Source organism: Limanda limanda, chromosome 19, assembly GCF_963576545.1.
Source record: "Limanda limanda chromosome 19, fLimLim1.1, whole genome shotgun sequence".
In the NCBI taxonomy this organism is placed as follows: Eukaryota; Metazoa; Chordata; class Actinopteri; order Pleuronectiformes; family Pleuronectidae; genus Limanda; species Limanda limanda.
Genome location: NC_083654.1, coordinates 21,672,659 through 21,686,707, shown reverse-complemented (window position 1 = coordinate 21,686,707; position 14,049 = coordinate 21,672,659). Strand labels below are relative to the sequence as shown.

The 14,049-nt window shown below is 47.3% G+C and overlaps 1 protein-coding gene across 1 annotated transcript in view; it reads right to left on the bottom strand.

Annotated features, from left to right (window-relative positions):
* Positions 1 to 267: 267 nt before the first annotated feature.
* The window catches only part of LOC133025638 (voltage-dependent calcium channel gamma-7 subunit-like), a 17,740-nt gene continuing 3,958 nt past the window's right edge, over positions 268 to 14,049 (bottom strand). The window contains exons 3-5 of the mRNA XM_061092353.1: positions 13,889 to 14,029; positions 3,352 to 3,497; positions 268 to 792 (exon numbers count right to left, since the gene is read on the bottom strand). Coding sequence (XP_060948336.1) covers positions 268 to 792; positions 3,352 to 3,497; positions 13,889 to 14,029 — 812 coding nt within the window. The remainder of the gene's footprint in view (positions 793 to 3,351; positions 3,498 to 13,888; positions 14,030 to 14,049) is intronic.

Genomic DNA, 14,049 nt, shown 5'->3' with positions numbered 1-14,049 from the left:
ACGAGTCCACGAGAAAAAACAAACCTCGAGAAATCCTCTCTCCTCATGTTCTGAGAGAAAAGCAGGTGACGTGTCTTCAGTCCTCGGTGGCTCCGCCCACCTAACTCTCCTCCCTCTCTCCTCCTCCCCCACCTCCTTCATGCACTTACCCTCCTCCCACACTGTGAAGCAACACAATGTGTTGTCTTGTTGCGTGATGTTTGATCGATCCGCACCCCCCCACCCCACCCCCCACCCCTTTGTGTTTCCCTTCCCTGCGTCCGGAGCCTAGCACGGCGAGGCGCTCATCCGCATGTGCGCGTGATAGCGGGGGGGAAGCACGGCCGCGGGTGGCACCCCCATGGGCAGGGAATGGGGCGGCGGCCCACTGGGGTGGGGGTGCGGGTGGCCGTGGCCGTGGGCGTGGCCGTGGGAGGACCTGGGCAGGGTGGAGCCCGGGTGGAGGGGGTGTGGATAGGAGGAGGAGGTGGAGGAGGAGGAGGCGGCCTGCTGCAGCTGGTAGCTCGCCGCCGACGAGGGCCCGGAGGAGGAGGGCGTGGCCTGGGAGCTGCCGCCGCCCTTGGGAGGCGCCTGCGGGGGCGGGGTCTCGTTGAGCTGGATGGAGATGTCGGAGGAGACGTCGGAGGCGCTGCGGCCGCGCTGGGGGGGGGGCCAGGAGTCCGGGTGGAGGAACTGGCCGCTGTAGTCGCTGCAGTCGGACATGCGGGGGCGGTAGAGGGCCGGGTGGGGCCGGTAGAGCTCCTCCTCCGCGTAGCGCTTCATGAAGAGGTAGACGGACATGACGCCGGCGCCCTGGACACACACAGACACAGACACACACACACACACACACACACACACACACACACACACACACACACACACACACACACACACACACACACACACAACGACACCATTAACAATACAGAAAAGATGTTTTTATTTTTATAAATTGAAATTCTTCATTTATGTTGTATATGTGTTTTCTATATATTCATAGTTTTTATATAGTTATAGTTGTTTGGATGTTGTGTCGCTTAAAACCTGCAGACACAGGTTTAATTTAATTGTTTTTAAAGTTGTTCTTTTACCTCTTTTCTATGTTTTTCTCCCTTCATATGCTCTTATATTGTTTTATGACTACTATTATTATTATTATTATTTATTATTCATATTATGTAGTAGATTGTTAAAGAGTAAAACATCACGCTTCAATTACATTTCTCAGTCATTCTGGTTTTATATTGAAATCTTAGCTCAGCTGATATTTCAGTGTTGTATATTTTTACCTAATATCTGTATCAAGACCCATATTGTTCTGTTGTAATTATTTTTAAGATTTAAAATGATAAAAGTCTGATTCATTATATAAACTAAATTAGTTCCATGTTCTGTCCTCACACACTGTGCAGCAAGATGTTCAGGTTATTAAACGGCTCTTTAGCAATAAGAAATAAATCACTAATTGCATCACATGACATTAAAAAGACCTAAAAACCCTCTGGATCCAAAAGGAGTTTAACAAATATTTTAATAAGTTCATAAACTTTTCCGAACCAGAGGAGGTTTGTTCTCCCTCGTGTTCCTCATGGGTTTTATTACTCAGTTGATGAATTAAACGCAGTTTGGCTGTTTTCCTCTGGTGCTTTATTTCTCTCTCATGTGATGATTTTATGTTCTTTCTCATATTGGATGTATCTGAAGAAGCAGCAGAGGTGGATGATGAAGACAAATCGCCCACCGGGGCCGTTAGGTTCTTAAACTGTGTAGAATATAAAAGCGATATTATTAACATCCTGCTCGTAAACAGCTCTGGTTATAGTTTCTGACAGAGTCAAATAGATAATCAGGTTCTGAGGGCGTCTGCGGGAAAACTGCAAAGGACGAGAATTCATCCATGAAAACGAAACATCAGTTTTATCACAAGAATCCAAACGAAGTGGAGAAGCTTTAATGAAACAACAGAGTCAGCCCGATCCTTCAGTGTGTGTGTGTGTGTGTGTGTGTGTGTGTGTGTGTGTGTGTGTGCTCGAATAAATTCATAATCATTTTGCAGAGTTGACAAAAAGGGTTGGTGCTCCTCGGGGAAATGAACAATTATCAAAAATATATTCATGTTTTCACCCCCGCATCCGCAGAGCGTTCACAGCTCATTCAGTATTCATGCAAAACATCATCGCTGCAACAACCCTGAAAGTTTTGACTTGTGTGTGTGTGTGTGTCTCTCTGTGTGTGTGTGTGGGTGTGTCTGTGTGTGTGTGTGTGTGTGTGTGTGTGTGTGTGTGTGTGTGTGTGTGTGTGTGTGTGTGAGACGCAGGGAAACAAGACGTTTAAATCCTAATTTTCTTAATCAAATGTTTTTACAGCGAGGAGACAAAACCAGGGAGGAAAGAGAGATGAGAAGAGGATGAGAAAACCGAGGGAATGAAGGAGGGAGACAGATGATTAGAGAAGGGAAAGATGAGAAGATAGAGGATAGAAGTGTGGAGGAGATTAAACGACAATGAAGAGAGGAAGAAAATTACAGAAAAAGAGAAGAAGATAAGGGGAGAAAGAAAAACAGAGAACAGAGGAGATGAGAAGAAGAAGAAGAAGAACAGGGGAGGAGAGACAGTGGATGAGGAGAATTTGAGTGAGAGAGAGAAGAGGAAGATGACGACAGGGAAGAAGAGGAAAAGAGAAAGCAGAGATAATGTGAAAGGACAAAAGGGAGGAAGAGGAGGAGGAGGAGGAGGAGGAGGAGGAGGAGGAGGAGGAGGAGGAGGAGGAGGAGGAGGAGGAAGAGGAAGAGGAGGAGGAAGAGGAGAGGAGACAATTAACGAACCAAAGATAAAAGTCAAAAGAAGAGGAGACAAGATTAAAGTAGAGGACAGAAAGAGAGAGAGAGAGAGAGAGAGAGAGAGAGAGAGAGAGAGAGAGAGAGAGAGAGAGAGAGAGAGAGAGAGAGAGAGAGGAGACAAGTGGAGAAGAGAGGGATGAAAGAGAAGAAGAGGAAGATCGAGAAGGAGGATTGGACCCCCCCCCACACACACACATACTGTGCTGCGACAGAGCTGCTGCCCTCAAGCTATTAACATTTATGAATATTGATGCAGGATGACGGCTCCTACGCAGTGTGTGTGTGTGTGTGTGTGTGTGTGTGTGTGTGTGTGTGTGTGTGTGTGTGTGTGTGTGTGTGTGTGTGTGTGTGTGTATGAGTGTGTGTTACCAGCACTTTTGTGTGTAGCTGCAAAGGCTCGAGTGTATTTAGCTAAATTGCGATTGGTCGTCATCCAAACCAGATTCTGAGCAATCTGTATGAGTGTGTGTGTGTGTGTGTGTGTGTGTGTGTGTGTGTGTGTTTGTGTGTGTGTGTGTGTGTGCGTGCACCTCTTTGAGCAGGAAGGAGGAGGCAGCGAAGGCGAACGACCAGCCGTAGCGGTAGTGGAAGAAGCCCTCTGGTTCTCTGGGTCGGTTCATCACCTCGTCATTGATGCTGGAGATGTACAAGACCAGACCCACAACCAGACTGAGGCCTGAGGACACACACAGACACACACACAGACACACACACAGACACACACATAGACACACACATGGACACACACACACAGACACACACTCTTATTAGCACAAACAGAGAATCTCCAGTGATGCTTTCACACATGAACTCCGGTGGATGTTCACACAGCTCTGGACTTTCCCTGGAGTTCGTCCTTCACACTTGAAGGACGCAGCAGGAGGAGGAGGTGAGGAGCAGCAGGAGGAGGTGAGGAGCAGCAGGAGCAGCAGGAGGAGGTGAGGAGCAGCAGGAGGAGGTGAGGAGCAGCAGGAGGAGGTGAGGAGCAGCAAGAGGGGGTGAGGAGCAGCAGGAGGAGGCGAGGAGCAGCAGGAGGAGGTGAGGAGCAGCAGGAGGAGGTGAGGAGCAGCAGGAGGAACAGGAGGAGGTGAGGAGCAGCAGGAGGAGGTGAGGAGCAGCAGGAGGAGGTGAGGAGCAGCAGGAGGAGGCGAGGAGCAGCATGAGGAGGTGAGGAGCAGCAGGAGGAGGAGGTGAGGAGCAGCAGGAGGAGGTGAGGAGCAGCAGGAGGAGGAGGTGAGGAGCAGCAGGAGGAGGTGAGGAGCAACAGGAGGAGGTGAGGAGCAGCAGGAGGAGGTGAGGAGCAACAGGAGGAGGTGAGGAGCAGCAGGAGGAGGTGAGGAGCAGCAGGAGGAGGTGAGGAGCAGCAGGAGGAGGTGAGGAGCAGCAGGAGGAGGCGGGGAGCAGGAGGAGGAGGCGAGGAGCAGCAGGAGGAGGCGAGGAGCAGCATGAGGAGGTGAGGAGCAGCAGGAGGAGGTGAGGAGCAGCAAGGGGAGGTGAGGAGCAGCAGGAGGAGGTGAGGAGCAGCAGGAGGAGGTGAGGAGCAGCAGGAGGAGGTGAGGAGCAACAGGAGGAGGTGAGGAGCAACAGGAGGATGTGAGGAGCAGCAGGAGGAGGTGAGGAGCAACAGGAGGAGGTGAGGAGCAGCAGGAGGAGGTGTGGAGCAGCAGGAGGAGACGAGGAGCAGCAGGAGGAGGTGAGGAGGTGAGGAGCAACAGGAGGAGGTGAGGAGCAGCAGGAGGAGGTGAGGAGCAGCAGGAGGAGGTGAAGAGCAACAGGAGGAGGTGAGGAGCAGCAGGAGGAGGTGAGGAGCAGCAGGAGGAGGTGAGGAGCAGCAGGAGCAACAGGAGGAGGTGAGGTGCAGCAGGAGGAGGTGAGGAGCAGCAGGAGGAGGTGAGGAGCAGCAGGAGGAGGTGAGGAGCAGCAGGAGGAGGTGAGGTGCAGCAGGAGGAGGTGAGGAGCAGCATGAGGAGGTGAGGAGCAGCAGGAGGAGGTGAGGAGCAGCATGAGGAGGTGAGGAGCAGCAGGAGGAGGTGAGGAGCAGCAGGAGGAGGTGAGGTGCAGCAGGAGGAGGTGAGGAGGTGAGGAGCAGCAGGAGGAGGTGAGGAGCAGCAGGAGGAGGTGAGGAGGTGAGGAGCAGCAGGAGGAGGCGAGGAGCAGCATGAGGAGGTGAGGTGCAGCAGGAGGAGGTGAGGAGCAGCATGAGGAGGTGAGGAGCAGCAGGAGGAGGTGAGGTGCAGCAGGAGGAGGTGAGGAGCAGCAGGAGGAGGTGAGGAGCAGCAGGAGGAGGTGAGGAGCAGCAGGAGGAGGTGAAGAGCAGCAGGAGGAGGTGAGGAGCAGCAGGAGCAGCAGGAGGAACTCCACAGAGTCCAGAGCCTCTCACTCATTTCCATGCTCACATACAGATATTCATGTATTTTATTTCCATCCATAAATGTGTAACAATACAAACTACAAACAACTAGAGAATCAGGAGTAATTACTCTACAATTATAATCCCATCTGAATAGGCCTTCAGTGTGTGTGTGTGTGTGTGTGTGTGTGTGTGTGTGTGTGTGTGTGTGTGTGTGTGTGTGTGTGTGTGTGTGTGTGTGTGTGTGTGTGTGTGTGTGTGTACGTGCACACGCTCTGTAGCTGGCAGAGCTAATGATAATGTGTCCTGGTTGTTCTGTATATAGGCCGAGAAAACCCCAACAACAGACTGTGGTAAAGAGATAAACAAGGACACACACACACACACACACACACACACACACACACACAAACACACACACACACAGTTATGAGTGTGTCAGAGCTTCCGCCCCTGTCGACAGAAACCCGCTGCAGCTGACCTCCAAAATCCTGCAGCACAGAACCTGACACACTAAAAACAGGAAAGCTTCATCAGGAGGGTGGGACGCCCCCTGTGGGTGGGACGCCCCCTGTTGGTGGGACGCCCCCTGTGGGTGGGACGCCCCCTGTGGGTGACACGCCCCCTGTGGGTGGGACGCCCCCTGTGGGTGGGACGCCCCCTGTTGTATTTCGAAGGATTTATTTTTCTCCCTTTTGGGCTTTTTCAGGCCGAGACGCTCAAATTCTTACCAAACTTTGCAGGAAATTCAAAACCACAAAAAGTAAATGTATTCTGGAGTAATTTGAAATGGGCGTGGCCTAATGGCTCAACAGCGCTATCTAAGGAAAAACCCCTCAGTTAGCTTTCATCGATCTTCACAAAAAATCTAAACCCAGGTGTATCATGACTAGACAAGCAAAAAAAAAGTCCGAGGTGCAAGGCGAAAAACCTAACAGGAAGCCCGCCATTTTGGATTTAGTGGCCATTTTGGCAGTTTTCTAAATGTTTTCTTTGACGTACTTGTCCCAGGGTTTTCATCAGATCAACTTCATACGGACATGAGTGTCATCACAACTACACGGAGATATAAACTTTGACGAATTTCGAGTTTTCCTCACGTGGTGTGATGGTGGCGTGGTGTAAAAGTTTGATTACACGCCATCAAAACAAGATGTTCTGTATCTCAGACCTATTTGGTCCAATCGAGTCCAAACTAGACATGTAAGACAGGAGTCCCGGCTTGATGACATCTACAAAGAAATTATTAATTAAAATCACAGCGCCCCCCCGGTTGGCAACAGGAAATGCCTTGTTTTTGGAACATCTTACACTTGGAAGTATTCCTCCTCATCACTGACTGCAACCATGTCAAACTGTATCAAAAGTGTCTCAAGACATTGATAATGACATAAGGTTACTGGGACTTTTAGTCAAACGCCATATTAGTGGCGTGACGTCCAATTCATCAATTCGCCGTTAAACACGAAATTGCTGTAGCTTCAGTGTTCATGCTTCAGTCTCCCTCAAAATACATCTGTTTAACAACAGCCCCCCCCCTTGAAGATAGTTATATGGTTTTAAGGAATGGGCGTGACAAAATAACTGACTAGCGCCCCCTAAAGTGAAGCCCCGGCATTAAGATTGGCTGACATGTACAAAAATCTATAGGGACATTTGTCTTTTCATGACAAACAAATACGTCTGATGAACTTGTCCTTGGGCTTTCATAAGATCAACTTCAACTACCTCTGTATACATGATTTCATCACATGGTGTAACCGTGGCGTGACATTTTGATGATTCGCCCAAAAAAAGGGATTTATTATAACTCCTCTGTGCATTGTTCTTTCAGCCTCAAACCTCATTCACACATTCACAGTCCCGCCCTCATCAGATCCATATCAATATTGACTCATCATTACAGCGCCACCTGCTGGCTACAGGAAGTGACATGTTTTACACTTTGATGAACTGCTCTTGGCTGCTTAACAATATACAGCTGAAATGAGCTGTACACATAAAAGAACACTTCAAAGGATTCATTAAGCAAATAATTATTTGTTGTCAGTTTGCTTTAATGTCCCAGTGTCAGTGATGTTAGAATCCTTTGATGTCTTAGATGTAAAGGTGAAAGATTTATAAGATCTGAAGAGAGAAAATAATGTTTTTGACCTGAACAGATCTATTAGTCTAGTAGAGATAGCGATAGACCAGACTGTTGCTCTTTTCAATTGTGTGTTAAAACGTAGGAAAAAGAGGAAGTGAAGGAGAGAGGGAGGAGCAGAGATCTGTTTCTGTTCAGAGGAAGTGAATCTGTTCTTCAGTCTCTGGCAGCAGCTGAAATGGAGCAACAAGAAAATCAACTGGCCAGAGAAAGATTCTCCTGTTGGATCTGTGTGGATCTACTGAAGGATCCGGTGACTACTGTCTGTGGACACAGCTACTGTAAGAGCTGTATTAACACCCACTGGGACAAAGAGGAGGAGAGAGGAAGCTACAGCTGTCCTCAGTGTAGACAGACCTTCACACCGAGGCCTGTCCTGGAGACAAGCACCATGTTAGCTGATTCACTGGAGGAGCTGAAGAAGACTGGAGTCCAAGCTGCTCCTACTGATCACTGCTCTGCTGGACCTGAAGATGTGGCCTGTGATGTCCGCACTGGGAGAAAACGGAAAGCTCTCAAGTCCTGTTTGGTTTGTTTGGCCTCTTATTGTGAAAAACACCTCCAGCGTCATCTTCAGTCAGCTGCATTGAAGAAGCACAAGCTGGTGGAGCCCTCGGAGAAGCTTCAGGAGAACATCTGCTCTCGTCACGACGAGGTGATGAAGATGTTCTGCCGCACTGATCAGCAGTGTATCTGTTATCTCTGCTCTGTGGAGGAACATAAAGACCACGACACAGTGTCAGCTGCAGCAGAAAGGACTGAGAGGCAGAGAGAGCTCGGGCTGAGGAGACAAACCATCCAACAGAGAGTCCAGGACACAGAGAAAGACGTGAAGCTGCTTCAACAGGAGGAGGAGGCCGTCAATGGCTCTGCTGATAAAGCAGTGGAGGACAGTGAGGAGATATTCACTAAGGTGATCCGTCTGCTGGAGAAAAGAAGCTCTGATGTGGAGCAGAAGATCAGATCCCAGCAGGAAACTGAAGTGAGTCGAGTCAGAGAGCTTCAGGAGAGACTGGAGCAGGAGATCACTGAGCTGAAGAGGAAAGTCCATGAACTGAAGCAGCTCTCAGACACAGAGGATCACAACCAGCTTCTACACAACTACCCCTCACTGTCACCACTCAGTGGATCTACACACTCATCCAGCTTCAGGATCCGTCCTCTGAGGAACTTTGAGGACGTAACAGCAGCTGTGTCACAGGTCAGAGGTCGACTACAGGACATTCTGAGTGTGACAAGGACAAGGATTTTACAGATTGTGTCTCGAGTGGATGTTTTACTGCGACAACCAGAACCAGAGACCAGAGCTGACTTCTTAAAATATTCACAGGAAATCACACTGGATCCAAACACAGTACACAGAGAGCTGTTATTATCTGAGGGAAACAGAAAAGTAACACGTATTAGAGAAGAACAGTCTTATTCTGATCACCCAGACAGATTCACTACTTGGCCTCAGGTCCTGAGTAGAGAGAGTCTGACTGGACGTTGTTACTGGGAGGTGGAGGTGAAGATGGGGTGGGGAGCAGTTTATGTAGTAGTCACATACAAGAATATCAGCAGAGCAGGAGACTGTGAATTTGGATCCAGTGATAAATCTTGGTCATTAAAATGTTTTAGAAACAGTTATCACTTTTATCACAAAAGCATCTGTACTCAAGTGTCAGGTCGTGTGTCCTCCAGAGTAGGAGTGTACCTGGATCACAGTGCAGGTGTTCTGTCCTTCTACAGCGTCTCTGACACCATGACTCTCCTCCGCAGAGTCAAGACCACATTCACTCAGCCTCTCTATGCTGGACTTAGTGTTTATTGGTCTGGATCCACAGCTGAGTTCTGTAAACTCAATTAGACTCGAGTCATTAAAAGCAGTGATTTAGATTCTGTGTGTAAATCTTTAACTTTGTTTGTCTCCATGTTTGTTGATCAAAGTTTGTCGTGATGACGTTTCTGCTCCACACAGAAGTCAGCTGTCAATCAAACACTGACCTTCCTTTATCACACATATTTAGTTTCACTTTGTAAAGTAAGAAATCTATAAATACACTGACATGAATGTGTTTGAAAGAACCCGAGTACCGAGCGGTGGGAGGCCCTGTTGTATTTCGAAGGATTTGCATTTCCATTTTGGGCTTTTTCAGGGCGAAATTGCTGTAACTTCTGTGTTCATGGTTCAACCTCCCTCAAACTACATGTGTGTAACAACAGATCAACTTCAACTTCTGTAAACGTCATCTAATCAAGACTGAGATATTAACTACCTCAGCATACTTGATTTCATCACACGGTGTGACCGTGGCGTGGCATCAAAGTTTGATTACACGCCATCAAAACATTAACTTCTGTATCTCTGGCATATTTGGTCCAATCGGGTCCAAACTAGACATGTAAGACAAGAGTCCCGGCCTGAAGGCATCTACACAGACAACATGACTTAAAATCACAGCGCCACCTGCTGGGTACAGGAAGTGACATGTTTTATACTTAGATGCACTGCTCCCGGGGGAAAAACAGCTCAGTCAACCCATGGGATCATGGTCAGAATTGTGACATTTCCTCAAATCGTGTAAACATTGATGTGCGGCGACGGATCATCGTTCGCCGCACATCAATGACATCATTGCCTCCTTTGGCGAAGGACACGATGTTGTCCTAAGTCCAGTGTACATTGTCCTATCACCACCAAACTTCTGTCTCCTGATTAGAGTCCAAGCCTGAACAGGTCTATGTGTCAATATTTCCTCAGTGTCATAGCGCCACCTACTGATTCATCATGGAACAGGAAGTACTTTGTTAATCCACTCTGCATTATCCAACCGGCTCCGAATTACTGACCTTTGATCAAAATCGTGACCTGAACAGCTCCATATATTAATATTAGTTCAGGGTCATAGCGCCACCTACTGATCAGTGTGAAAATTAAGTTGTGGTAACATTGTCCAATTGACACAAAATTGCTCACGCTGCATCAGAGCGCCTACTTGAACAGATATATTAGTCTGTACCTAATAATAGTGATGGCGCCACCTACTGGCAACAGGAAGTAAGCTTTTTTAATACTATCATTCGATTTACATAAAATCGTCCCAGTGTGATGTGCTGTTTGAAAGCGTGGACCGTATTGAGCAATTAACAGACAACGATAGACATCGCGTGACGGACGCAGGAAGTGAAGCAGTTATCCTTGCTGCAGTGATCAAAACGTATGCAACGTGGAGCATGCGCTTGGTCATCGATCGCTGTCTCCACCGATCGCAACAGGCTTCAACGTGCGGGTGCTACAACGTAGCCCTAGTTTGAAATAAAACCCAAACTGCTCATTTTCTTTCTTTCGCACATTAACTGTCGACACAATACGAACAGGAATAAAACCCATACCAGCCTACGTGGAGTTTTTAGAATGTGTGAGGCTGGATTAAAGCAGGGCATCCCAGAGGGCGGTGCTCCTCCTCTGATCTGTAACTCCACGTCTGGGTCACTGAGATACACAACCAGATGCCTGTCGTCTTGAGACGCTCTTGGTTCCTCCTGCAGGTTCCCAGAGCTGCAGATCAAACTCAGGCTGTTTCTGTATTCTAGACTATTCCAAGCTGAACTGGGAATCGAACCTTGAACCAAGGCAACCCTGCAAACCACTGCAATCATTGGTGTGAGGTCTTCAAACTGAGTGAATATTTAAAAAAACACTCTGTAGTTGAAGTCCTGAAGCAAAATGCCACTTGATCAGATGTGATCTATAGGAAAATGAAGCAAAGCAAGTGATGCTTTGATAAACAGAAGGAAACAGACGAGCGTCTTCTGCTGATCTCAGAACTGTTCTGTGCTGCACGCTGATTAACAGAAGCTTTGATGCACCTGGTCTCTTTATCGCTTTCCTCAATCCAGTGTCATATAAAATATAAATATGACAGTGGTTCACTGGTGAACGATTTAAACTCAGAATTAAATACAAAAGCAAAACTAAAGGATCACAAAAGATGCAGTTCCCTCATTTGGCCATCAGATGGGGGTGTTGTGTCTAAATTCTCTGAACTGAATGTGCATGAACTTGCACACACACACACATACACACACACACACACACACACACACACACACACACATTATCACATCCTCCATGTTGTGACCTCAAGGTGCGACTGACAGAAACACACAGAACAGACTGAGACCGGGTTTGGTGCAAATTAATTGTTGCCTTTGAAAAACTCACTTTCCCCAGAGCAGACACAATGTGTGTGATCGACATCCAGTTAAAGTGTAGGCGTGATAATGGTTGTCTGTCTCAGAGGCGAGAATCACATCCATGGATTTCTGGGCTCAGTTGTGTCTTCGATCTGACAGAAAATGATCACTACCCAAACAAAGACTCGTTGAAATGACTTCTCCAGACGGGAGATTGAAGTTCTCTCCGTCCCTTTGTCAGCTTCTGGTGGTAAATTGATTCTATTTTTTTATTTCTTTTAAGTTAAATTGATAACTTTTTCAAGCTTGTTAAGATAAACATCATTAAATAAACCAGAGTGTGAATCACATTGACTCCTTTCACTAAGTTTTGAATGAAATCTGTCTTCACATAAACAAACAAACCAAGATGGATGAAAACATAATGACCCTGTGGTTGTAATAATATAAAATGTGATTTAAACAAAACTAAATCACATCAGGAGAGAAGATCTTTGTGTTTGTTGTGTGTGTGTATGTGTGTGTGTGTACGTGATTGATTGTGTATCTGTGTGTGTTTGTGTGTACGTGATTGATTGTGTAGCTGTGTAGTTGTGTGTGTGTACGTGCGTTTATCTGCACCTTGGCTCTGAGACATTTCAATGACATCATGTTTGTCCCTAGTGTCCAGTCAGCAGTCCTCCACGCTACGCTAGCATCTGTCAGCTACAGAGAGAAAACCAGGAGGGTGATGTCATCCTGAACGCAGCCCAGAAAACTCCCAGCAGCCACTTCACCCGCTGAGCGGCGGAAGAAACAGGAAACGTCTCAACGTGAGGACGAGACGCCGCCGCTCCGACTGGCGAAGGTCTTAAATATGGAAACGTTTATTTTATGCTGCTTCTGTCACAGTTTAAAATCAGAAGCTTTCTTTAGAGAAACGTTTTGTCTTCATCTCTAACGTCTCTGTGTGTTTGAGTTCTTCCTCATCGATATTAACATGTTTTGATGAAACTAGAAACTAGACAAACACCTCGGGCAGGATCATACAAGTTATATCTCAGACGATATATTTAGCTGCGACTGAAACTGCCTCTGCACCGAGCAGCCGAGGGCTTGAATGGACGATATCATTCGGCTCAATGCACTAATCTCTGCTCTTTTGAATAAACTATAAAAGCACAAGTCAAACCTTTTGTCCAGTAGCTTTGCACCCGAGGCTGAAGCTGGAGCAGAATCAGACTTTGCTCTGAAGGTTTGTGTCATTTTCCTTCAGATCACAAAGTGTCGTCCTGGAGAAAAGCAGCTGCTCATTGAGGAACTTCTGAGTAAAACCTCAAACTACTACTGAGCCGACTTCCAGACTTGTGGGTCAAAGACTTGGTTGAAGCTCTTTCCTCCTGCAGCAGAATCTCAAACCCCAGCTGTCCGGCAGCTTCCTGCTGCACTGAGCAATTATTAGAATTATATCCAGTCGGATGTTCAGTCGACGGCGAGAACAAGGAGACGTCTGACGAGCCGCCAGCCGGGAGAAGAAGAGTTTTCATCCTCTGAGCTGAAGTTTTATCATTAACCTTGAAGAACGTCGACTTTTAACAAGCTCACTTCTTCTTCTTCACATCTGATTTAAGATGACAGGTGAGTTTCACACTTTCATTGGACTTTTACTCACCATCAGTCTTATTGCTTGTTTCTACAGTCCTGATCATTTATGGGTAAAGGAGTCACTGGCAAGCTTGAATAACCCAGAGCACGACGTGTTATTGGTATTTGAGCAGAGAGCAAACAACATGTTCCTGCCCCAGCGGCAAAAATCCCTATCTTTGAAAAGTGGGTGTTGTAAACTCGCCCCTGGAATAACAAGGTGCAACAGGAGCGTGGGTTTCAGAATAAAGATTCACCCTTTTCAAAAGGTTTCAGAAAGCACGTGCACCAGTTTTCAGATCCACATTCACAAGGTTTTAGATCTGGAAAACCAGCTGATGCACTGGGAGATGAATCTGAAAATGTGATTGAGAATCACTAGGGTTCGTAAACTCAGTACATCCGACTGTGAAATGAAGAATTAATGATTTCAAATTGAAAGAGTGCACTCTTGAATAAAGATAAGAAACACAGTGTTTCAGTTTTCCCACAGATTCTCCGACAGCTGTGCACAGACGCTCGTCTCCTTCAGAACGACGCCGAGAGGTCGGAGGATAATTGGAAAATATGGAATCAAACCATGACAAGAAACGCCCGGAGTCTGTGGTAGTTCAACAGAAGTATGAAATGTTCTGCAAGATGGGATTTGTCTGCAGACCTCGTTTCCACACACAACACGACACGAGTCCATCTCCAGACTGAGGAGGGTTGCTACCACGTTCAACTTTAACCTGTGAAACACCTTGAAGCTCGCCTAACGAGTCTGTACCTGACAGGATGAAGAAGATTCCAGAAACGAAGGCGAGGATGGTGCGCTGAGGCCGGATGTGTCCGATGTTGCTGATGACGAAGGCGGTGAAGACGAAGAGCAGAGAGACCATCGGGAAGGGAGTGGCGGTCCGAACCATTTCTGCAGGAGGGGGAGGACGT